General features: G+C 55.1%; 2 protein-coding genes and 1 long non-coding RNA gene across 6 annotated transcripts; 2 read left to right on the plus strand and 1 right to left on the minus strand.

The window, feature by feature from the left end:
* The first annotated feature begins 9,094 nt into the window (after window positions 1-9,094).
* LOC121339652 lies at window positions 9,095-9,347 on the plus strand. Its single transcript, XR_005953207.1, has 2 exons — window positions 9,095-9,227; window positions 9,309-9,347. It is a non-coding gene; the product is annotated as an uncharacterized LOC121339652 (long non-coding RNA).
* A 1,289-nt stretch (window positions 9,348-10,636) lies between these two features.
* SUOX (sulfite oxidase) lies at window positions 10,637-15,861 on the minus strand. Of its 4 annotated transcripts, XM_041411624.1 has the most exons (6): window positions 15,200-15,861; window positions 14,619-14,716; window positions 14,313-14,532; window positions 12,528-13,706; window positions 11,384-11,432; window positions 10,637-11,078 (listed from the first exon to the last, which is right to left on the minus strand). In XM_041411624.1, the coding sequence occupies exons 2-6, from the start codon at window positions 14,648-14,650 to the stop codon at window positions 10,873-10,875; spliced, it is 1,686 nt and encodes a 561-aa protein (XP_041267558.1). In that variant the 5' UTR covers window positions 14,651-14,716; window positions 15,200-15,861; the 3' UTR covers window positions 10,637-10,872. The 4 variants fall into 4 exon arrangements, 3 of the variants coding, with proteins under 3 accessions (XP_041267558.1, XP_041267560.1, XP_041267559.1); XR_005953206.1 differs by lacking the exon at window positions 15,200-15,861 and having other exon boundaries at window positions 10,637-10,969; window positions 11,093-11,432; window positions 14,619-14,868; XM_041411626.1 differs by lacking the exon at window positions 15,200-15,861 and having other exon boundaries at window positions 10,637-10,772; window positions 11,177-11,432; window positions 14,619-14,868.
* A 2,330-nt stretch (window positions 15,862-18,191) lies between these two features.
* Window positions 18,192-21,562, plus strand: LOC121339654. Its single transcript, XM_041411633.1, has 2 exons — window positions 18,192-19,137; window positions 21,171-21,562. The coding sequence occupies exons 1-2, from the start codon at window positions 18,337-18,339 to the stop codon at window positions 21,480-21,482; spliced, it is 1,113 nt and encodes a 370-aa protein (XP_041267567.1). The 5' UTR covers window positions 18,192-18,336; the 3' UTR covers window positions 21,483-21,562.
* Window positions 21,563-21,905: the final 343 nt, after the last annotated feature.

A 21,905-nucleotide genomic window follows, 5' to 3' on the forward strand; every position in this document is an offset into this window, starting at 1 on the left:
CTCAATCCCTGGGCAGGAAAAAACTGGAATTTCTCATTGCCAGATTTATTTATTTTTTTTTTAAATCCTGGAAAACCAAGAATGAAAATTCCACTGGAATAAAAACTCCCAAAATCCCCCCAAATTGCCCCAAATTCCCCATCCCTGCAGCCACACCCGAGCCCGTTCCTGGGTTTATTTTTTGGGTTTTTTTTTTTTTTTAAGGAGAAAACTCCAAAAAAAGCAGAAATTGCCAGGATAAATCCAGGAGAAGCAGGGCAGGGATCCTCTGGGAATTCTGGAATTAGGGCAGAGCTCCCCTCCCCCCTGGCCAAAATTTGGGACTTTTCATCACCTGGGGAAAAAAAAAAAATAATAAAATATATTAAAAAAAGGAAAAAATATTAAAAAACTTCCTGGATTTGGGGTTTTGTTTAGGAATAATACATAAAAAAATAATAAAAGATATTAAAAAAAGGGAAAAATATTAAAAAACTTCCGGGATTTGGGGTTTTGTTTAGGAATAATAAATAAGAAAATAATTATTTAGGAATAATAAATAAAAAAATCCCCTCCCCCCTGGCCAAAATTTGGGACTTTTCCTCACCTGGGAAAAAAAAAAAATATATATATATATATTAAAAAAAGGGAAAAATATTTAAAAACTTCCCGGGTTTGGGGTTTTGTTTAGGAATAATAAATAAAAAATAATAAAAGATATTAAAAAAAGGGAAAAATATTAAAAAACTTCCTGGATTTGGGGTTTTGTTTAGGAATAATACATAAAAAAATAATAAAAGATATTAAAAAAAGGGAAAAATATTAAAAAACTTCCGGGATTTGGGGTTTTGTTTAGGAATAATAAATAAGAAAATAATTATTTAGGAATAATAAATAAAAAAATAATTAAAATGATTTAAAAAGGGAAGAAATGTTTAAAATCTTCCCAAATTTGGGGTTTTTTTGGGATAAATGTGATTTTTTGCAGCTCTGCTGTCACCCTGGGCAGGAATTTGGGAATTTTTGGGATTTTTTGCTCCTTCCTTTCGTGCCCCAGCCCTGCCTGGAGGCGATCCCAGAATTCCCCACATTCCCAGGGCGGAGGGAGGGGAGGGCAGGGCATGGAAAACCACAGAAATGCCTGGAAAATCCCAGAAAAATCCCTGGAAAAATCCCAGAAAAATGACAGAGAAATGCCAGAGAAATGTCTGGAAAATCCCTGGAAAGATCCCTGGAAAATACCTGGAAAATCCCAGAGAAATGACAGAGAAATCCCTGGAAAATGCCTGGAAAAGTCCCGGAAAAATCCCTGAAAAATACCGGAAAAATCCCTGGGAAAATCCCTGGAAAATCCCTGGAAAAATCCCTGGAAAATCCCTGGAAAATCCCAGAAAAATCCCTGGAAAATCCCTGGAAAAATCCCTGGAAAATCTCAGAAAAATCCCTGGAAAATCCCTGGAAAATCCCAGAAAAATCCCTGGAAAATCCCAGAAAAATCCCAGAGAAATGCCAGAAAAATCCCTGGAAAATCCCTGGAAAATCCCTGGAAAAATCCCGGAAAAATCCCAGAGAAATCCCTGGAAAATCCCAGAAAAATCCCTGGAAAAATCCCTGAGAAAATCCCTGGAAAATCCCAGAACAATCCCAGAGAAATGCCAGAGAAATTCCAAAGAAATGCCTGGAAAATCCCTGGAAAAATCCCAGAGAAATGTCTGGAAAATCCCTGGAAAATCCCTGGAAAAATCCCAGAACAATCCCAGAGAAATGCCAGAGAAATGCCAGAGAAATGCCTGGAAAATCCCTGGAAAAATCCCAGAGAAATGTCTGGAAAATCCCTGGAAAATCCCTGGAAAATCCCAGAAAAATCCCAGAGAAATGCCTGGAAAATCCCTGGAAAAATCCCAGAAAAATCCCTGGAAAATCCCTGGAAAATCCCTGAGAAACCCCAGAAAAATCCCTGGATCAATCCCAATTAAATCCCAGTTCAGCCCCAATTAAATCTCAATTAATTCCCAATTAAATCCCAGTTCAGCCCCAGTGAAATCCCAGTTAGATTCCAGTAAAATTCAAATTAAACCCCAATTAAATCCCTATTAAACCCCTATTAAACCACAATTAAACCCCAATTTAATCTCAATTAAACCACAATTAAACCTCAATTAAACCCCAATAAAATCCCCAATTAAATCCCAATTAAACTCCAATTAAACCCCAATTAAACCCCAATTTAATCTCAATTAAACCCCAATTAAACCTCAATTAAACCCCAATAAAATCCCAATTAAACCCCAATAAAACCCCAATTGAACCCAAATTAAACCCCAATTGAACCACAATTAAATTCCAGTAAAATCCCAATTAAATCCCAATTAAACTCCAATTAAACCCCAATTAAACCACAATTAAACCCCAATTTAATCTCAATTAAACCTCAATTAAACACCAATTAAACCCCAATTAAGTCCCACCCCAGGGGTCCAATTTTGGGATAAATCCCAGGAAAATCTGCAAAAACAATTCCAGGACACTCTGGGATGAGGCTCCAGGGCTTTATTCCCTTTTTATTCCCATTTTATTCATCCTGGTTTTATTTTGATTTTTTGGGATCATTCCCAGAAAAACAATTCCAGGACACTCCAGGATGAGGCTCCAGGGGCTTATTCCCATTTTATTTTAAATTTTTTGGGATAAATCCCAGAAAAAAAAAACAAATCTGGGATATTCTGGGATGAGGCTCCAGGGCTTTATTCCCCTTCTATTCCCTTTTTATTCCCATTTTATTTTGATTTTTTTGGGATAAATCCCAGGAAAAAAAACAACTCCAGGACATTCTGGGATGAAGTTCCAGGGGTTTTATTCCCATTTTATTTTGATTTTTTTGGATAAATCCCAGGAAAACGATTCCAGGACGTGCTGGGATGAGGCTCCAGCTGCTTTATCCTGGTTTTATTTTCATTTTTTGGGGGATAAATCCCTGGAAATTCTGGAAAAACAATTCCAGGACACTCTGGGATGAGGCTCCAGCTGCTTTATCCTGGTTTTATTTTCGTTTTTTGGGGGATAAATCCCTGGAAATTCTGGAAAACCAATTCCAGGACACTCTGGGATGAGGCTCCAGCTGCTTTATCCTGGTTTTATTTTCATTTTTTGGGATAAATCCCAGAAAAAAAACAATTCTGGGATATTCTGGGATGAGGCTCCAGGGCTTTATTCCCTTTTTATTCCCATTTTATTTTGATTTTTTTGGGATAAATCCTGAAAAAAAACTGGAAAAACAATTCTGGGATATTCTGGGATGAGGCTCCAGGGCTTTATTCCCTTTTTATTCCCATTTTATTCCCATTTTATTTTGATTTTTTGGGATCATTCCCAGACAAAAACGATTCCAGGACACTCCGGGATGAGGCTCCAGGGTTTTATTCCCTTTTTATTCCCTTTCTATTCCCATTTTATTTTGATTTTTTGGGATAATTCCCAGAAAAACAACTCCAGGACATTCCAGGATGAGGCTCCAGGGTTTTATTCCCATTTTATTTTAAATTTTTTGGGACAAATCCCAGGAAAACGACTCCAGGATATTCTGGGATGAGGCTCCAGGGTTTTATTCCCATTTTATTTCAATTTTTTTTAGGGATAATTCCCAGAAAAACGATTCCAGGACACTCTGGGATGAGGCTCCAGGGTTTTATTCCCATTTTATTTCAATTTTTTTTAGGGATAATTCCCAGAAAAACGATTCCAGGACACTCTGGGATGAGGCTCCAGGGTTTTATTCCCATTTTATTTCAATTTTTTTTAGGGATAATTCCCAGAAAAACGATTCCAGGACACTCTGGGATGAGGCTCCAGGGTTTTATTCCCATTTTATTTCAATTTTTTTTAGGGATAATTCCCAGAAAAACGATTCCAGGACACTCTGGGATGAGGCTCCAGGGTTTTATTCCCATTTTATTTCAATTTTTTTTAGGGATAATTCCCAGAAAAACGATTCCAGGACACTCTGGGATGAGGCTCCAGGGTTTTATTCCCATTTTATTTCAATTTTTTTTAGGGATAATTCCCAGAAAAACGATTCCAGGACACTCTGGGATGAGGCTCCAGGGTTTTATTCCCATTTTATTTCAATTTTTTTTAGGGATAATTCCCAGAAAAACGATTCCAGGACACTCTGGGATGAGGCTCCAGGGTTTTTCCAGGTTTTATTTCCATTTCCCAATTCCAGCTCCAATCCGGAGCAGCTCCCTCGGGATCCCATCCCAAAATTCTCCTCCCGGCCCGCGCCCGGATAACCCCGGATCCCCTTGGGATCCCGCTGGAAAAACCCCAAAATCCCCAAAAAATCCCAAAATTCCCAAAAATCCCAAATTCACAAACATCCCCTCGGGATCCCCGGCTGGAAAAACCCCAAAAACCCCAAAAAAAAGCCCAAAAAATCCCCAAATTCCCAAACATCCCCTCAGGATCCCCGGGTGGAAAAACCCCAAAAACCAAAGAAAAATCCCAAAAATCCCAAAAAAATTCTCTCAGGATCCCCAGGTGGAAAAACCCCAAAAATTCCCTCGGGATCCCAGGAGGAAAAACCCCCAAAAACCCCCAAAATTCCCAGAAATCCCCTCAGGATCCCCACATGGAAAAACCTAAAAAACCCCAAAAATCCCAAAAAAATCCCAAAAATCCCAAAATTCCCAAAAATCCCAAATTCACAAACATCCCCTCGGGATCCCCGGCTGGAAAAACCTAAAAACCCCTAAAATCCCCAAAATTCCAAAATTCCCAAACATCCCCTCAGGATCACGGGTGGAAAAACCCCAAAAACCAAAGAAAAATCCCAAAAATCCCCAAAAAAATCCCAAAAATCCCCAAAATCCCCTCAGGATCCCCAGGTGGAAAAACCCCAAAAATCCCCAAAAAATCCCCAAAATTCCCTCAGATCCCCAGGAGGAAAAACCCCCAAAAATCCCTAAAATCCCCAAAAAATCCCAAATTCCCAAACATCCCCTCGGGATCCCGCTGGAAAAACCCAAAAATCCCCAAAATCCCCAAAATTCCCAAACATCCCCTCAGGATCCCGCTGGAAAAACCTAAAAACCCCAAAAATCCCAAAAAATCCCAAATTCCCAAACATCCCCTCAGGATCACAGGTGGAAAACCCCAAAAATCCCCAAAATTCCCAAAAAATCCCAAATTCCAAAACATCCCCTCGGGATCCTGCTGGAAAAAAACCCAAAAACCCCAAAAATCCCAAAAAAATCCCCAAAATCCCCAAATTCCCAAACATCCCCTCATAATCATGGGTGGAAAAACCCCAAAAACCAAAGAAAAATCCCAAAAAAATAATAAAAAAAATCCCAAAAATCCCCAAAACCCCCTCAGGATCCCCAGGTGGAAAACCCTTAAAAACCCCAAAAACCAAAAAAATCCCAAAAATCCCCAAAACCCCCTCAGGATCCCCAGGTGGAAAACCCTTAAAAACCCCAAAAACCAAAAAAATCCCAAAAATCCCCAAAACCCCCTCAGGATCCCCAGGTGGAAAACCCTTAAAAACCCCAAAAACCAAAAAAATCCCAAAAATCCCCAAAACCCCCTCAGGATCCCCAGGTGGAAAACCCTTAAAAACCCCAAAAACCAAAAAAATCCCAAAAATCCCCAAAACCCCCTCAGGATCCCCAGGTGGAAAACCCTTAAAAACCCCAAAAACCAAAAAAATCCCAAAAATCCCCAAAACCCCCTCAGGATCCCCAGGTGGAAAACCCTTAAAAACCCCAAAAACCAAAAAAATCCCAAAAATCCCCAAAACCCCCTCAGGATCCCCAGGTGGAAAACCCTTAAAAACCCCAAAAACCAAAAAAATCCCAAAAATCCCCAAAACCCCCTCAGGATCCCCAGGTGGAAAAACCTTAAAAACCCCAAAAACCAAAAAAAATCCCAAAAATCCCCAAAATTCCCTCAGATCCCCAGGTGGAAAAACCCCAAAAACCCCAAAATCCCCAAAATTCCCCTCGGGATCCTAGGTGGAAAAAGCCCAAAAATCCCCCAAAAATTCCCTCGGGATCCTGCTGGAAAAACCCCAAAAATCCCACTTCCGGGCCCGCCCCGCCGCTTCCGGTACCGCCCCCGCCGCTTCCGGTACCGGCCCCGCCGCTTCCGGTACCGCCCACGCCGCTTCCGGTACCGCCAGCCCCCGCGCCGCGCGCCGAGAGCATCGAGCGGCCAGCAGGGCGCGGGGAGAGCGACGAGAGAGTCGATTGAGGAGAGGGGGGAGCGCGGAGAGAATCGAGCGGGGAGCGCCGAGCGCGTCGATGGGGAGGGGATCGATAACGGGATCGATAACGGGGATTGATAACGGGGATCGATATTGGGGATTGATAACGGGGATCAGTAATGGGGATTGATAATGGGAATCGATAACGGGGATCGATAACGGGGATTGATAACGGGGATCAATAATGGGATTGATATTGGGGATTGATATTGGGGGACGATATTGGGGATCGATAACTGGGATCGATATCAGGGATCGATAACGGGGATCGATAACGGGGATTGATAACGGGGATCGATAACGGGAATTGATAACGGGGATCAATATTGGGGATTGATAATTGGATCAATAACGGGGATTATTATTGAGGATCGATAACGGGATGAATGAAGGGGATCGATATTGGGGATTGATAATGGGATCAATAACGGGGATTGGTATTGGAGATCGATAACGGGGATTGATAACGGGATCGATATTGGGGATTGATAACGGGGATCAGTAATGGGGATTGATAATGGGAATCGATAACGGGGATCGATAACGGGGATTGATATTGGGGATCGATATTGGGTATTGATAACTGGGATCGATAACGGGATCAATAGTGGGGATTGATACGGGGATCAATATTGGGTATCGATAACGGGATCGATAACGAGGATTGATACTGGGGATTGGTATTGGGGATCAATATCCAGGACTGAAATCAGGGATTGGTATTAGGGATTGATATGGGGGATCAATAACGGGTGTCCATATTGGGGATTGATAACGAGATTGATATTGGGGATTGATAATGGGATTGATATTGGGGATTGATAATGGGATTGATATTGGGGATCTATAACGGGGATTGATATGGGGATTGATAACGGGATTTATATCAGGATTGATAATGGGGATCGATAACTGGATCGATAATGGGGATTGATAATGGGATCGATATTGGCGGTTGATAACGGGATTTATATCAGGATTGATAATGGGGGTCGATAACTGGATCGATAATGGGGATTGATAACGGGATTTATATCAGGATTGATAATGGGGATTGATAACTGGATCAATAATGGGATTGATAACGGGATTTACATCAGGATCTATAACGGGGATTGATATCGGGATTAATAACAGGATCGATATTCGGGATTGATATCGGGATTGATAACGGGATTTATATCGGGATTGATAACGGGATTGATAACGGGATCGAGGGTCAGGGGTCTCTATAGGGTCAGGGGTCCCATAGGGTCAGGGGTCTCTATAGGGTCAGGGGTCTCTATAGGGTCAGGGGTCCCATAGGGTCAGGAGATCCCCCGGGGCCAGGGGGTCCCGTGGGGTCTTTGGGTCCCTACAGGATCAGGGGTCCCATCGCGCCGTGGGGCCCATGGGGTCAGGGGTCATTTAGGGTCAGGGGTCCCGTGGGGGTCCCAGGGGGCCCATGGGGTCAGGGGTCATTTAGGGTCAGGGGCTTATCCAGGGTCACAGGGCCCTGTGGGGTCAGGGGGTCCTTTAGGGTCAGGGGGTCCCAGGGGCTCCCATAGGGTCAGGGGTCCCATAGGGTCAGGGGTCCCTGTAGGGTCAGGAGTCCCAGGGGTCCCTGTAGGGTCTGGGGTCCCATGGGCTCCTATAGGATCAGGAGGTCCCAGGGGTCCCTATAGAATCAGGGGGTCCTTTAGGGTCAGGGGGTCCCATGGGCTCCTATAGGATCAGGGGTCCCATAGGGTCAGGGGGTCATTTAGGGTCAGGGGATCCCATAGGGTCACAGGGGCCTGTGGGATCAGGAGGTTATTTAGGGTCGGGGGCTTATCCAGGGTCACAGGGGCCTGTGGGGTCAGGCTGTCCTATAGGATCAGAGGGTCCCGGGGGTCCCTACAGGATCAGGGGTCCCATAGGATCAGGGGGTCATTTAGGGTCAGTGGGTCCCAGGGGCTCCCATAGGATCAGTGGTCCCATAGGGTCAGGGGTCCCATAGGGTCCCTATAGGATCAGGAGGTCCCAGGGGTCCCTATAGGGTCAGGGGTCCCGGTAGGATCAGGAGGTCCCAGGGGTCCCTATAGGATCAGAGGTCCCATGGGTTCCCATAGGATCAGGGGTCCCTGTAGGGTCAGGGGTCCCTGTAGGGCCGGGGGTCCCAGGGGTCCCTATAGGGTCAGGGGATCCATAGGGTCCCTGTAGGGTGAGGGGTCCCATGGGGTCCTACAGGATCAGGAGGTCCCAGGGGTCCCTATAGGGTCGGGGGTCCCTGTAGGGCCGGGGGTCCCAGGGGTCCCTGTAGGGCCGGGGGTCCCATGGGCTCCTATAGGGTCAGAGGGTCCCAGGGGTCCCTGTAGGGTTGGGGGTCCCTATAGGGTCAGGGGTCCGTGTAGGGTCAGGGGTCCCAGGGGTCCCTATAGGGTCGGGGGTCCCGGTAGGATCAGAAGGTCCCAGGGGTCCCTGTAGGGCCGGGGGTCCCTGTAGGGTCAGGGGTCCCAGGGGTCCCTGTAGGGCCGGGGGTCCCAGAGCTGCCCACCCCCTCCCAGCCCGCCCTCGCTGCCCCGGGACGGCACCGAACCCGTAAAAGTTCCCAAATCTTTATGGCAGGAGGCACTTTCACACATGGGGTGTAAACGCGGGGCCATAAACCCGCGGCCATAAAGGGTGAGGGCCATAAAGGGTGAGGGCCATAAAGGCGGGGCCATAAACACGGGGCCATGAACACGGGGCCATGAACCCGCTGACCTTCGAGCTGCGGGGCTGCAGCAGCGGCAGAATCCGCCGGGGACGAAGAAATCTTTGGGGTCACCAGAACCCTTTGGGGTCCATCAAATCCTTTTGGGGTCACCAGCATAAACACGGGGCCATAAACACGGGGCCATGAACACGGGGCCATGAACCCGCTGACCTTCGAGCTGCGGGGCTGCAGCAGCGGCAGAATCCGCCGGGGACGAAGAAATCTTTGGGGTCACCAGAACCCTTTGGGGTCCATCAAATCCTTTTGGGGGTCCATAAAATCCTTTTGGGGTCACCAGAACCCTCTGGGGTCAATAAAATCCTTTTGGGGGTCCATAAAATCCTTTTGGAGTCACCAGAACCCTTTGGGGTCCATCAAATCCTTTTGGGGGTCCATAAAATCCTTTTGGGGTCACCAGAACCCTCTGGGGTCCATAAAATCCTTTGGGGTCCATCAAATCCTTTTGGGGATCCATAAAATCCTTTTGGGGTATTCAGAACCCTTTGGGGTCCATAAAATCCTTTGGGGTCTATCAAATCCTTTTGGGGGTCCATAAAATCCTTTTGGGGTCACCAGAACCCTTTGGGGTCCATCAAATCCTTTTGGGGTCTGTGGAGTTTTTTGGGGTCAATAGAAGCTGGTGGTCTGCAGAACCCATTGGGGTCTGTTGGCAGGAGGCACTTTCACACATGGGGTGTAAACGCGGGGCCATAAACCCGCGGCCATAAAGGGTGAGGGCCATAAAGGGTGAGGGCCATAAACACGGGGCCATAAACACGGGGCCATGAACACGGGGCCATGAACCCGCTGACCTTCGAGCTGCGGGGCTGCAGCAGCGGCAGAATCCGCCGGGGACGAAGAAATCTTTGGGGTCACCAGAACCCTTTGGGGTCCATCAAATCCTTTTGGGGGTCCATAAAATCCTTTTGGGGTCACCAGAACCCTCTGGGGTCAATAAAATCCTTTTGGGGGTCCATAAAATCCTTTTGGAGTCACCAGAACCCTTTGGGGTCCATCAAATCCTTTTGGGGATCCATAAAATCCTTTTGGGGTATTCAGAACCCTTTGGGGTCCATAAAATCCTTTGGGGTCTATCAAATCCTTTTGGGGGTCCATAAAATCCTTTTGGGGTCACCAGAACCCTTTGGGGTCCATCAAATCCTTTTGGGGGTCCATAAAATCCTTTTGGGGTCACCAGAACCCTCTGGGGTCCATAAAATCCTTTGGGGTCCATCAAATCCTTTTGGGGTCTGTGGAGTTTTTTGGGGTCAATAGAAGCTGGGGGTCTGCAGAACCCATTGGGGTCTGTAGGACACTTTGGGGTCATGGAACCCATTGGGGTCTGCAGGGCATTTTGGGGTCCATAGGACACTTTGGGGTCTGTAGGACATTTTGGGGTCTGTAGAGCCCATTGGGATCTCTAGGACTCTGGGGTCTGTAGGACACTTTGGGGTCTGCAGGACACTTTGGGGTCTGTAGGACATTTTGTGGTCTGCAGGACATTTTGGGCAGGACACTTTGGGGCCATGGAACCCATTGGGGTCTGCAGGACACTTTGGGGTCTGTAGGACATTTTGGGGTCTGCAGGACATTTTGGGGTCTGTAGGACATTTTGGGGTCCACAGAACCCATTGGGGTCTGCAGGACACTTTGGGGCCATGGAACCCATTGGGGTCTGCAGGACACTTTGGGGTCTGTAGGACATTTTGGGGTCCACAGAACCCTTTGGGGTCTGCAGCACTCTTTGGGGTCATGGAACCCTTTAGGATCCACGGATCCCACTGAGCTCCAGGATCCCTGATGTCCCCGGTGTCCCTCACTGGGTGACGGTGACAGGGACGCGGTGCCAGGCGTTGCGCGGGTTCCAGATGTCCCTGATGCCCTGACGGTGTCCCTCAGCGTGTGACGGTGTCCCTCAGCGGGTGACGGTGACGCTGACGCGGTGCCAGGCGTTGCTCAGCACCCCGCGCAGGTTCCAGATGGGCGCCACGCTGTCGGGCTGCACGTTGTAGCTGCGGTCCACGGCCTTGCAGACGATGTCCAGGCGCGCGCCCGCGGCCGCCGGCGCCCGCAGCTCCCAGAGCGCCCAGGCCCAGCCCCGGCCCCGGCGCGGCCGCGGGCCTGCCACGGTGTACCTGTGATGTTCCCAATGTCCCCAATGCCCCCGATACCCCAATGTCCCCAATGTCCCCAATACCCCGGTGTCCCTGACGGTGTCCCTCAGCGGGTGACGGTGACGCTGACGCGGTGCCAGGCGTTGCTCAGCACCCCGCGCAGGTTCCAGATGGGCGCCACGCTGTCGGGCTGCACGTTGTAGCTGCGGTCCACGGCCTTGCAGACGATGTCCAGGCGCGCGCCCGCGGCCGCCGGCGCCCGCAGCTCCCAGAGCGCCCAGGCCCAGCCCCGGCCCCGGCGCGGCCGCGGGCCCAGCTCGGCCTCGCGCCACGTGCGGCCGCCGTCCAGAGACACGTCCACCTGCGCCACAATTAGCGGTAATTAGCGGTGATTAATTAGTATAGACACATGTCCAGCCCCCGTCCAGAGACACGTCCACCTGCCGGCGGAATTAACGGTAATTAGCGGTGATTAATTAGCATAGAGACGTGTCCGGTCATGGTTCAGCGACACGTCCACCTGCACCACAATTAGCGGTAATTAACTGTCATTATTTAGTATAGAGACGTGTCCAGGACATGTCCACCTGCGCCACAATTAGCCGTAATTAACCATCATTAATTAGCATAGAGACGTGTCCGGTCACCGTCCAGCGACACGTCCACCTGTCGGCGGAATTAACGGTAATTAGCGGTGATTAATTAGTATAGAGACGTGTCCGGTCACCGTTCAGCAACACGTCCACATGCCGGGCAGTGATAGAGCTAATTAGCATTAATTAGCATAGAGCCACATCTAGCGTCTAGCGACCTATCCACCGGCAGAGATCATTAGCGTTAATTAATTAGCACAGAGCCGCGTCCAGCCGCCACATCGCCCTTCCCCATTTTTCCCCCCCCATTCCCCCCATTTCCCCCCCATTTCCCCTCACCCCATTTCTCCTCTATCCCTTTACCCCCACCCCATTTTGCCCCCCATTCCCCCTTTCCCTCACCCCCTTTCCCCCTCATCCATCCATCCCATCCCATCCCATCCCATCCCATCCCATCTCTTCCCATCCCATCCCTTCTCATCCCATCCCATCCCATCCCATCCCATCCCATCCATCCATCCCATCCCATCCCATCCCATCCATCCATCCCATCCCATCCCATCCCATCCATCCATCCCATCCCATCCCATCCCATCCCATCCCATCTCTTCCCATCCCATCCCTTCTCATCCCATCCCATCCCATCCCATCCCATCCCATCCATCCATCCCATCCCATCCCATCCCATCCATCCATCCCATCCCATCCCATCCCATCCATCCATCCCATCCCATCCCATCCCATCCCATCCCATCTCTTCCCATCCCATCCCTTCTCATCCCATCCCATCCCATCCCATCCCATCCCATCCATCCATCCCATCCCATCCCATCCCATCCCCACTCCCCCCGTCCCCCGCTCACCCTGACCACCTCCCTTCCTCCTCCGCTCCACGCGTATCCCTTCACCGTCAGCTCCCCGGCGGGCACGGCGGCGCCGGCGCGGGGCTCGGTGATGGCCGACTGCACCGGCAGCTCCTGGATGGCGGGCGCGGCCCCGAAATCCACGGAATCCCAGTCCACGGACGGGCAGAAGCCCTTGTAGTCGTTCTGCTGCCAGTGGCTCGGGCTCTCGGTGGGCGACACCGCCACGCTCCGCAGCCACTTCACGCTCCGCGCCCCGACCACGCCGGGCACCAGCACGCGCACCGGGAAGCCGTGATCCCGCGGCAGCTCCCGCCCGTTCATCTCGTACGCCAGCAGCACCTCGGCCTCGGCGCTCAGCGCCCGCTTCAACGGGATGGACGCCCCGTACGGCGTCCCCGAAGCGTCCGCGTCCAGCCCTTCGAAGCACACGTGCCACTCCTCGCCGTCCCCGGTGCCGTCGCCGACACCGGCGGCCAGCAGCACGTCGCGGAGCCGCGCCCCGCCCCAGCGCGCCGTGCCGATGGCACCGATGTCCCACGCCAGCCCCTTGACCGGCCGCACGCGGCTCATCTCGGACCTCCGGTTACCGGCGCACTGCAGCGTGGCCGTCACCTCGTGTTTGGGGAAGCGCTGCCGCAGCTCCGCCAGCGACAGCGACAAGGCGCGGCCGCCGGGAGCCTCCACGCGCAGCCGGTAGGAGCCCGGCTCCACGGCGGGCACCGGGAGGTGGTTGCGGGTGAAGAACAGCTCGTTGGGCGTCAGGAAGCTCCGGGTCAGCAGCTCCGGCGGCGGCTCGGCGTTAAAAGGCTTCGAGCTGTTGACCCGCAGCGCCGGGTGGCGCGGGGGGTCCCCGGCGAACGGGTCCTCGGTGTGGCCCGGTGGCGGAGCGGCGTCCTCGGGGCTCAGCTCGCCCACTTTGTAGTCGCGGAGCAGCTCGAGAACGTGCGGCTGGCCGTGCACGGCGTAGAGAGCCCAGAAGGGCTCCAGGGCCCCCCCGGCCGCCAGCAGGATCTTGTCCGGTCCCCCCGGGTGCAGCTCCACGAAATCGGTAACGTCGAACACCTCGGTGCCGTAGGTGACCCACACGCGCTCCTTCGGGCTGCGGTGCCGCGCCACCTCCGCCCGCGTGTAACGGGGGAACGGCGCGGGCGGGGCGGCGCGGGAGGCCTGCGCGGTCTGCGGGCACCGGGAGGGTCGGCGGGACGGGCCGGGATCCCGGTGTCAGCCCTGCCCCGGTGTCACCCCTGCCCCGGTGTCACCCCTGCCCCGGGATCCCGGTGTCACCCCTGCCCCGGTGTCACCCTGCCCGGGATCCCGGTGTCACTCCTCCCCCGGATCCCCCTGTCCCGGTGTCACCCCCTCCCCGAATTTCCCTGTCCCGGTGTCACCCCTGTCCCGGATCTCCCTGTCCCGGTGTCACCCCCTCCCCGAATTTCCCTGTCCCGGTGTCACCCCAGTCCCCGGGATCTCCCTCTCCCGTTGTCACCCTGCCCGGGATCCCGGTGTCACCCCTCCCCCGGGTCCCCCTGTCCCGGTGCCACCCCGTCTCCAGGATGTCCCTTTCCCGGTGCCACCCTCTTCCCCCGGGATCCACCCCCGGTGCCACCCCTCCTCCCCGTTCCCGCTGTCCCGGTGTCACCTCTCACCGGGATCCGCCCCTCAGGCGCCGCCTCCCGCCGGGGTCCAACCCCCACCCGGTGTCCCCGTCACGGGGAAGGACCCCGAGGTGTCACCGCCCCCCCGGTGCCACCCCCCGGTGCCACCGCCCGCGGTGTCGCTCACCCTCCGCTGCCGCTCTCCGTAGGCCAGGACGGCCCCGAGCCCGAGCAGCGCCGCCAGCACCGGGGCCGCTCCCCGGTGTCTCCCGGGGGTCTCTCCCCGGTGTCCCCCCGGTGTCGCTTCCCGCTGTCCCCCCGGTGCCGGTTCCCGGTGTCCCTCCGGGGCTCCGCTACCGGCGGCCAACCGGGAGCAGCGGCGGGGCAGCTGCATCAGCGGCGGGAGCCTGCGGGGACAGCGGGGTCACAGCGGCCCCGGGACACCGGGGGGACACCGGGGGGACACCGGGAGCCCCGGCGGGGCCGTTCCTACCTGCGGCCGGCCATGGCCCGGAGCAGCAGCATCGCGGCGGCGGCGGCGGGACGGGAGAGCGCGGCTGGGGCGGGCACCGGGAAACGGCCCCGGTAACGCTGCCGGGGAAAGCGACAATCAGGGAACTCTGCTGCGACACGACCGCGCCCGGTGCCCGTTGTGCCCCCACCCAGTCCCAGCCCGGTCCGGTCCCGGTTGTCCCCAGTCCGGTCCGGTCCCGGTTGTCCCCAGCCCGGTCCGGTCCCGGTTGTCCCCAGCCCGGTCGGTCCCGGTTGTCCCCAGCCCGGTCCGGTCCCGGTTGTCCCCAGCCCGGTCCGGTCCCCGTTGTCCCCTCCCCAGCGCCATCCCGGTCCCGGTTGTCCCCTCCCCAGCGCCATCCCGGTCCCCGTTGTCCCCGCCGTAGGCCCAGGCCAGTCCCGGTTGTCCCCAAACGTGCCCCGGTCCCCGTTGTTTCCCCCCAGCCCCAGCGGGGTCCCGCTTCTCCCTCCCCTCAGCCCCACCCGGATCCCGGTTTTTCCGCCCCGTTCCCACCCCGGTGCCGCTCCCGGTTGTCCCCGCTCCCGGTTGTCCCCGCCGCGCACCTGCGTAACGGTTCCGGTCCCGCGATGTCCCTGCGGGCGCGGCCGCTTTAAGAGGGGGGCGATGGGCGTGGCCTCGGGGAAGGCGCGACCCCACCTGGCCACGCCCCTCTGTTTACTTTAACGGGGGCCACGTAGGCGTGGCCTCGCTCAGGGTGGGCCCCACCACGGCCGGCTTAAAGCGGCAACACCACTCCAAGCACCACGGGGGTCTTAAAGCGGCCACGCGGATTTAAAGGGGCAGCGCTCCCCGAAATTCCCGGTGGGAATTTGGGGGAAAAACGGGAAAAAAACGAGAAAAACCAGGAGCCGCCAGGCAGCTGTGAACTCTGATAAGCGTTATCAGGGCAGGGCCGCCATCTGGCAGCGGCTGCTGGCACCGGGTGGCCCCGGTGTTGTCGCCTGTCCCCTCCCTGGGCACACAAAAATCGGGAATTTTCGGTTTTTTGGGATTTTTTTACTTGTTTTTGTTTTTTTTTTGTCCTTGTTGATTTTTTTTTTTCTTACTTTACATTAAATACATGGGTAAATCAGCGACCCGAGGGTGTGGTTACCACGATTGTTATTTCACGGCGAGGGAGGAGCTTCCCAAAGCGAGGGGGGGAAAAAAATGAGGAAATGAACCGAAAAGAGAAAGAAAATCTGAGGGAAAACGGGAAAAAAGGGGGGAAAGGGAAATAAAGAGAAAAAAGGGGGGAAAAAAGGGAAAATAAAGAGAAAAAAAGGGAAAATAAAGAGAAAAAAGGGGAAATAAAGAGAAAAAAGGGGGAAAATGGGGAAATAAAGAGAAAAAAGGGGAAATAAAGAGAAAAAAAAGGAAAATAAAGTGAAAAAAGGGAGGAAAAGGGGAAATAAAGAGAAAAAAAAGGGAAAATAAAGAGAAAAAAAGGGGGAAAATGGAAAATAAAGAGAAAAAAGGGGAAATAAAGAGAAAAAAGGGGGAAAATGGGGAAATAAAGAGAAAAAAGGGGAAATAAAGAGAAAAAAGGGGGAAAATGGGGAAATAAAGAGAAAAAAGGGGAAATAAAGAGAAAAAAGGGGGAAAATGGGGAAATAAAGAGAAAAAAGGGGAAATAAAGAGAAAAAAGGGGGAAAATGGGGAAATAAAGAGAAAAAAGGGGAAATAAAGAGAAAAAAGGGGGAAAAAGGGAAAAAAAGGAAATGAAGGAGTGGCAGGAGCTGCGGGGTCCCCGCTTGGTCCAGGGCTGGGACATGGGGACACCACCCTGGGGACAGCGATGTCACCAAGTCCAGAGGCTCTGGAGCACCGGGAATGTCCCCAGGGTGTCCCCGGGAGTGGCACCGAGGTGTCCCCAAGGTGTCCCTGGGAGTGGCACCGAGGTGTCCCCAAGGTGTCCCTGGGAGTGGCACCGAGGTGTCCCCAAGGTGTCCCTGGGAGTGGCACCGAGGTGTCCCCAAGGTGTCCCTGGGAGTGGCACCGAGGTGTCCCCAAGGTGTCCCTGGGAGTGGCACCGAGGTGTCCCCAAGGTGTCCCTGGGAGTGGCACCGAGGTGTCCCCAAGGTGTCCCTGGGAGTGGCACCGAGGTGTCCCCAAGGTGTCCCTGGGAGTGGCACCGAGGTGTCCCCAAGGTGTCCCTGGGAGTGGCACCGAGGTGTCCCCAAGGTGTCCCCAGGGTGTCCCCGAGGTGGCCCTGGGAGTGTCCCCGAGGTGGCCCGGGGAGTGTCCCCGAGAGTGGCACCGAGGTGTCCCCAAGGTGTCCCCAGGGTGGGGACAAGGCCAGGACCCTGCAGGCTCTGTCACCACCCTGGGGACAGCGATGTCACCAAGTCCAGAGGCTCTGGAGCACCGGGAGTGTCCCCAGGGTGTCCCTGGGAGTGGCACCGAGGTGGCTCTGGGAGTGACCCCAGGAGTGGCACCGAGGTGTCCCCGAGGTGTCCCCAGGAGTGTCCCCAAGGTGTCCCCAGGGTGTCCCCGAGGTGGCCCTGGGAGTGTCCCCAAGGTGTCCCTGGGAGTGGCACCGAGGTGGCCCCAGGAGTGTCCCCAGGGTGGCCCTGGGAGTGTCCCCAGGAGTGTCCCCAAGGTGTCCCCAAGGTGTCCCCAGGGGCTTCATACAGGACCGGGTCCCTCCACCCCACAGCCGCCACCCCCCGTGCCTGGGGGGACAATTCTGGGTGTCCCCAACTCGGGGTGTCCCCAAATTGTGAGGTGCCACCACCTCGGGGTGTCCCAAATTCAGGGTGTCCCCTGGACACGGCGGGGACACCGAGGGCCCAGAGGGGACAAGGACAAAGGGCAGGGGGTGGCACTGCTGTCCCCTCAGTGCCACCCTGGGGACATGTGACCATAAAGTGCAGAGAGGGACGGCCCCAGGGAGGGGACAGGGACAAACTGGGGGACGCTGGGAGGGGACCGGGGGGGCACCTGAGGGGTGGCCATGGCTGGGACCACCTGGGGACATCGGGGACACCACTGGGACCACTGAGGGGACATCGGGGACACCACTGGGACCAGCTGGGGACACCACTGGGACCACCTGGGGGACATCACCTGGAGGGCCACCGTGGCTGGGATCACCTGGGGACATAGGGACACCACTGGGACCACCTGGGGATGTCACCTGGGGGCCAGGACCACCTGGGGACACCACTGGGACCACCTGGGGGATGTCACCTGGAGGGCCACCGTGGCTGGGACACCTGGGGACATCAGGGACACCACTGGGACCACCTGGGGATGTCACCTGGGGGCCAGGACCACCTGGGGACACCACTGGGACCATTGAGGGGATGTCACCTGGGGGGTGGCCATGGCCAGGATGACCACAAGGATGTCACAGCCAGGACAAGGACATGAGGGGACATCCCTGTGGGATGACCGCAGCCAAGGTCCCTCAGGTGGCATCCCTGTCACCAGGATGACCATGGGGACATCCCCGTGGAGTGAGGTGGCCATGGCCAGGATGAACACAAGGATGTCACAGCCAGGACAAGGACATGAGGGGACATCCCTGTGGGGTGACCATGGCTGAGGACACCGAGGGGACATCCCTGTGAGGTGACCGCAGCCAAGGTCCCTCAGGTGACACCCCTGTCACCAGGATGACCATGGGGACATCCCCGTGGAGTGACCATGGCCAGGATGACCACAAGGACATCTCTGTGAGGTGGCCCTGACCAGGATGACCATGGGGACATCCCCGTGGAGTGACCATGGCCAGGATGACCACGAGGTGACCGCGGCTGAGGTCACTCAGGTGACATCACCCACAGGGCCACCCCAGCCCCACAGCAGTGTCCCTCAGTGTCCCCAGCTGTCCCTCAGTGCCCCCTCAGTGTCCCCTCAGTGTCCCTCAGTGTCCCCTCGGTGTCCCCAGGCTCCCCGGCCGAGGCCACCAGGGCAGGACACGGTGCCACCGCAGCTCCTGTCCCACCGAGATCCCTGCAGGGCCCCGGGACCCCCAGAGCCCGGGATCCGGGGGGATCTGGGGGGATCCGGGGGGATCTGGGGGGTCCGGGGGGGTCTGGGGGGGTCCGAGTGTCCGAGGCCCCGCGGGGTCCCCGGGAGTCCGGTCGGGATCTGCGGGATCCGCGAGGGGCTGGGAGGGTCCAGGTGGAGCCAGGAGGGATCCGGTGGATCCTGGCAGAGTCTGGAGGATCCCTGTGAGACCTGGAGGATCCAGGAGGGATCTGAAGGATCCAGGAGGGATCTGGTGGAGCCAGGTGGAGTCTGGAGGATCCCTGTGGAATCTGGAAGGTCCAGGTGGGATCTGGTGGAGCCAGGTGGAGTCTGGAGGATCCCTGTGGAATCTGGAAGGTCCAGGAGGGATCTGGTAGATCCAAGTGGGGCCTGGTGGAGCCAGGAGGGATCTGGAGGATCCAGGAGGGATCCGGTGGATCCTGGCAGAGTCTGGAGGATCCCTGTGAGACCTGGAGGAGCCAGGAGGGATCTGGTGGAGCCAGGAGGGATCTGGTGGAGCCAGGTAGAGTCTGGAGGATCCCTGTGGAATCTGGAAGGTCCAGGTGGGATCTGGTGGAGCCAGGTGGATTCTTGAGGATCCCTGTGGAATCTGGAAGGTCCAGGAGGGATCTGGTGGAGCCAGGAGGGATCTGGTGGAGCCAGGAGGGATCTGGTGGAGCCAGGAGGGATCTGGAGGATCCAGGAGGGATCTGGTGCCAAGGCAGAGCCTTGGAAGCTTCAAAAGTGCTGGGAGAGAGCTCGGGGAGAGTCCCAGGGTGGAGATGGAGCTGGGATCTGCTGGGATCTGCTGGGATCTGGGCTGGATCCTGGCTGGGATCTGGGCTGGAATCCTCACTGGAATCTGTCTGGATCCCGTGGATCCCTCAGTCACTGCAGCATGAGGGGTCTGGTGGAGCCAGGAGGGATCTGGAGGAGCCAGGAGGGATCTGGTGGAGCCAGGAGGGATCTGGAGGATCCAGGAGGGATCTGGTGCCAAGGCAGAGCCTTGGAAGCTTCAAAAGTGCTGGGAGAGAGCTCGGGGAGAGTCCCAGGGTGGAGATGGAGCTGGGATCTGCTGGGATCTGCTGGGATCTGGGCTGGATCCTGGCTGGGATCTGGGCTGGAATCCTCACTGGAATCTGTCTGGATCCCGTGGATCCCTCAGTCACTGCAGCAGCAGATCTGGTTCAGTCCTGGTGGATCCCAGCTGGATCTGGGCTGATCCTGGCTGTAATCCCAGTTGGATTTGGGCTGGATCTGGGTTGGATTTGGGCTGGATCCTGGCTGTAATCCCAGCTGGATCTCGGCTCAATCCTGGTGGATCCCGGCTGTGATCCTGGCTGGATCTGGGCTGGATCCCGGCTGTAATCCCAGTTGGATTGGGGCTGGATCCCAGTGGATCCCGTGGATCCTTCAGTCACTGCAGCACCAGCTGTGGCCCTGTGGGCTGGATCTGGTTCAGTCCTGGTGGATCCCAGCTGGATCTGGGCTAAATCCTGGCTGTAATCCCAGCTGGATCTGGGCTGATCCTGGTGGATCCTGGCTGGATCTGGGCTGGATCCCGGCTGTAATCCCAGTTGGATTGGGGCTGGATCCCAGTGGATCCCGTGGATCCTTCAGTCACTGCAGCACCAGCTGTGGCCCTGTGGGCTGGATCTGGTTCAGTCCTGGTGGATCCCAGCTGGATCTGGGCTAAATCCTGGCTGTAATCCCAGCTGGATCTGGGCTGATCCTGGCTGTAATCCCAGCTGGATTTGGGCTCGATCTGGGTTGGATTTGGGCTGGATCCTGGCTGTAATCCCAGTTGGATTTGGGCTGGATCTGGGTTGGATTTGGGCTGGATCCTGGCTGTAATCCCAGTTGGATTTGGGCTGGATCTGGGTTGGATTTGGGCTGGATCCTGGCTGTAATCCCAGTTGGATTTGGGCTGGATCTGGGTTGGATTTGGGCTGGATCCTGGCTGTAATCCCAGTTGGATTTGGGCTGGATCTGGGTTGGATTTGGGCTGGATCCTGGCTGTAATCCCAGTTGGATTTGGGCTGGATCTGGGTTGGATTTGGGCTGGATCCTGGCTGTAATCCCAGCTGGATTTGGGCTCGATCTGGGTTGGATTTGGGCTGGATCCTGGCTGTAATCCCAGCTGGATTTGGGCTGGATCTGGGTTGGATTTGGGCTGGATCCTGGCTGTAGTCCCAGCTGGATTTGGACTGGATCCTGGCTGTAATCCCAGCTGGATCTGGGCTGGATCCTGGCTGTAATCCCAGCTGGATCTGGGCCTGGTGGAGCCAGGAGGGATCTGGTGGAGCCAGGTGGAGTCTGGAGGATCCCTGTGGAATCTGGAAGGTCCAGGAGGGATCTGGTAGATCCAAGTGGGGCCTGGTGGAGCCAGGAGGGATCTGGAGGAGCCAGGAGGGATCCGGTGGATCCTGGCAGAGTCTGGAGGATCCCTGCGAGACCTGGAGGAGCCAGGAGGAATCTGGTGGAGCCAGGAGGGATCTGGTGGAGCCAGGTAGAGTCTGGAGGATCCCTGTGGAATCTGGAAGGTCCAGGATCCAGGAGGGATCCGGTGGATCCTGGCAGAGTCTGGAGGATCCCTGTGAGACCTGGAGGAGCCAGGAGGGATCTGGAGGATCCAGGAGGGATCTGGTGCCGAGGCAGAGCCTTGGAAGCTTCAAAAGTGCTGGGAGAGAGCTCGGGGAGAGTCCCAGGGTGGACACAGAGCTGGGATCTGCTGGGATCTGGGCTGGATCCTGGCTGGGATCTGGGCTGGAATCCTCACTGGAATCTGTCTGGATCCCGTGGATCCCTCAGTCACTGCAGCAGCAGATCTGGTTCAGTCCTGGTGGATCCCAGCTGGATCTGGGCTGATCCTGGCTGTAATCCCAGTTGGATTTGGGCTGGATCTGGGTTGGATTTGGGCTGGATCCTGGCTGTAGTCCCAGCTGGATTTGGACTGGATCCTGGCTGTAATCCCAGCTGGATCTCGGCTCAATCCTGGTGGATCCTGGCTGTGATCCTGGCTGGATCTGGGCTGGATCCCGGCTGTAATCCCAGTTGGATTTGGGCTGGATCTGGGTTGGATTTGGGCTGGATCCTGGCTGTAATCCCAGCTGGATCTCGGCTCAATCCTGGTGGATCCCGGCTGTGATCCTGGCTGGATCTGGGCTGGATCCCGGCTGTAATCCCAGTTGGATTGGGGCTGGATCCCAGTGGATCCCGTGGATCCTTCAGTCACTGCAGCACCAGCTGTGGCCCTGTGGGCTGGATCTGGTTCAGTCCTGGTGGATCCCA

The sequence above is a fragment of the Onychostruthus taczanowskii genome, unplaced genomic scaffold (assembly GCF_017590055.1).
Source record: "Onychostruthus taczanowskii isolate IOZ18803 unplaced genomic scaffold, ASM1759005v1 scaffold361, whole genome shotgun sequence".
Classification (NCBI taxonomy): Eukaryota; Metazoa; Chordata; class Aves; order Passeriformes; family Passeridae; genus Onychostruthus; species Onychostruthus taczanowskii.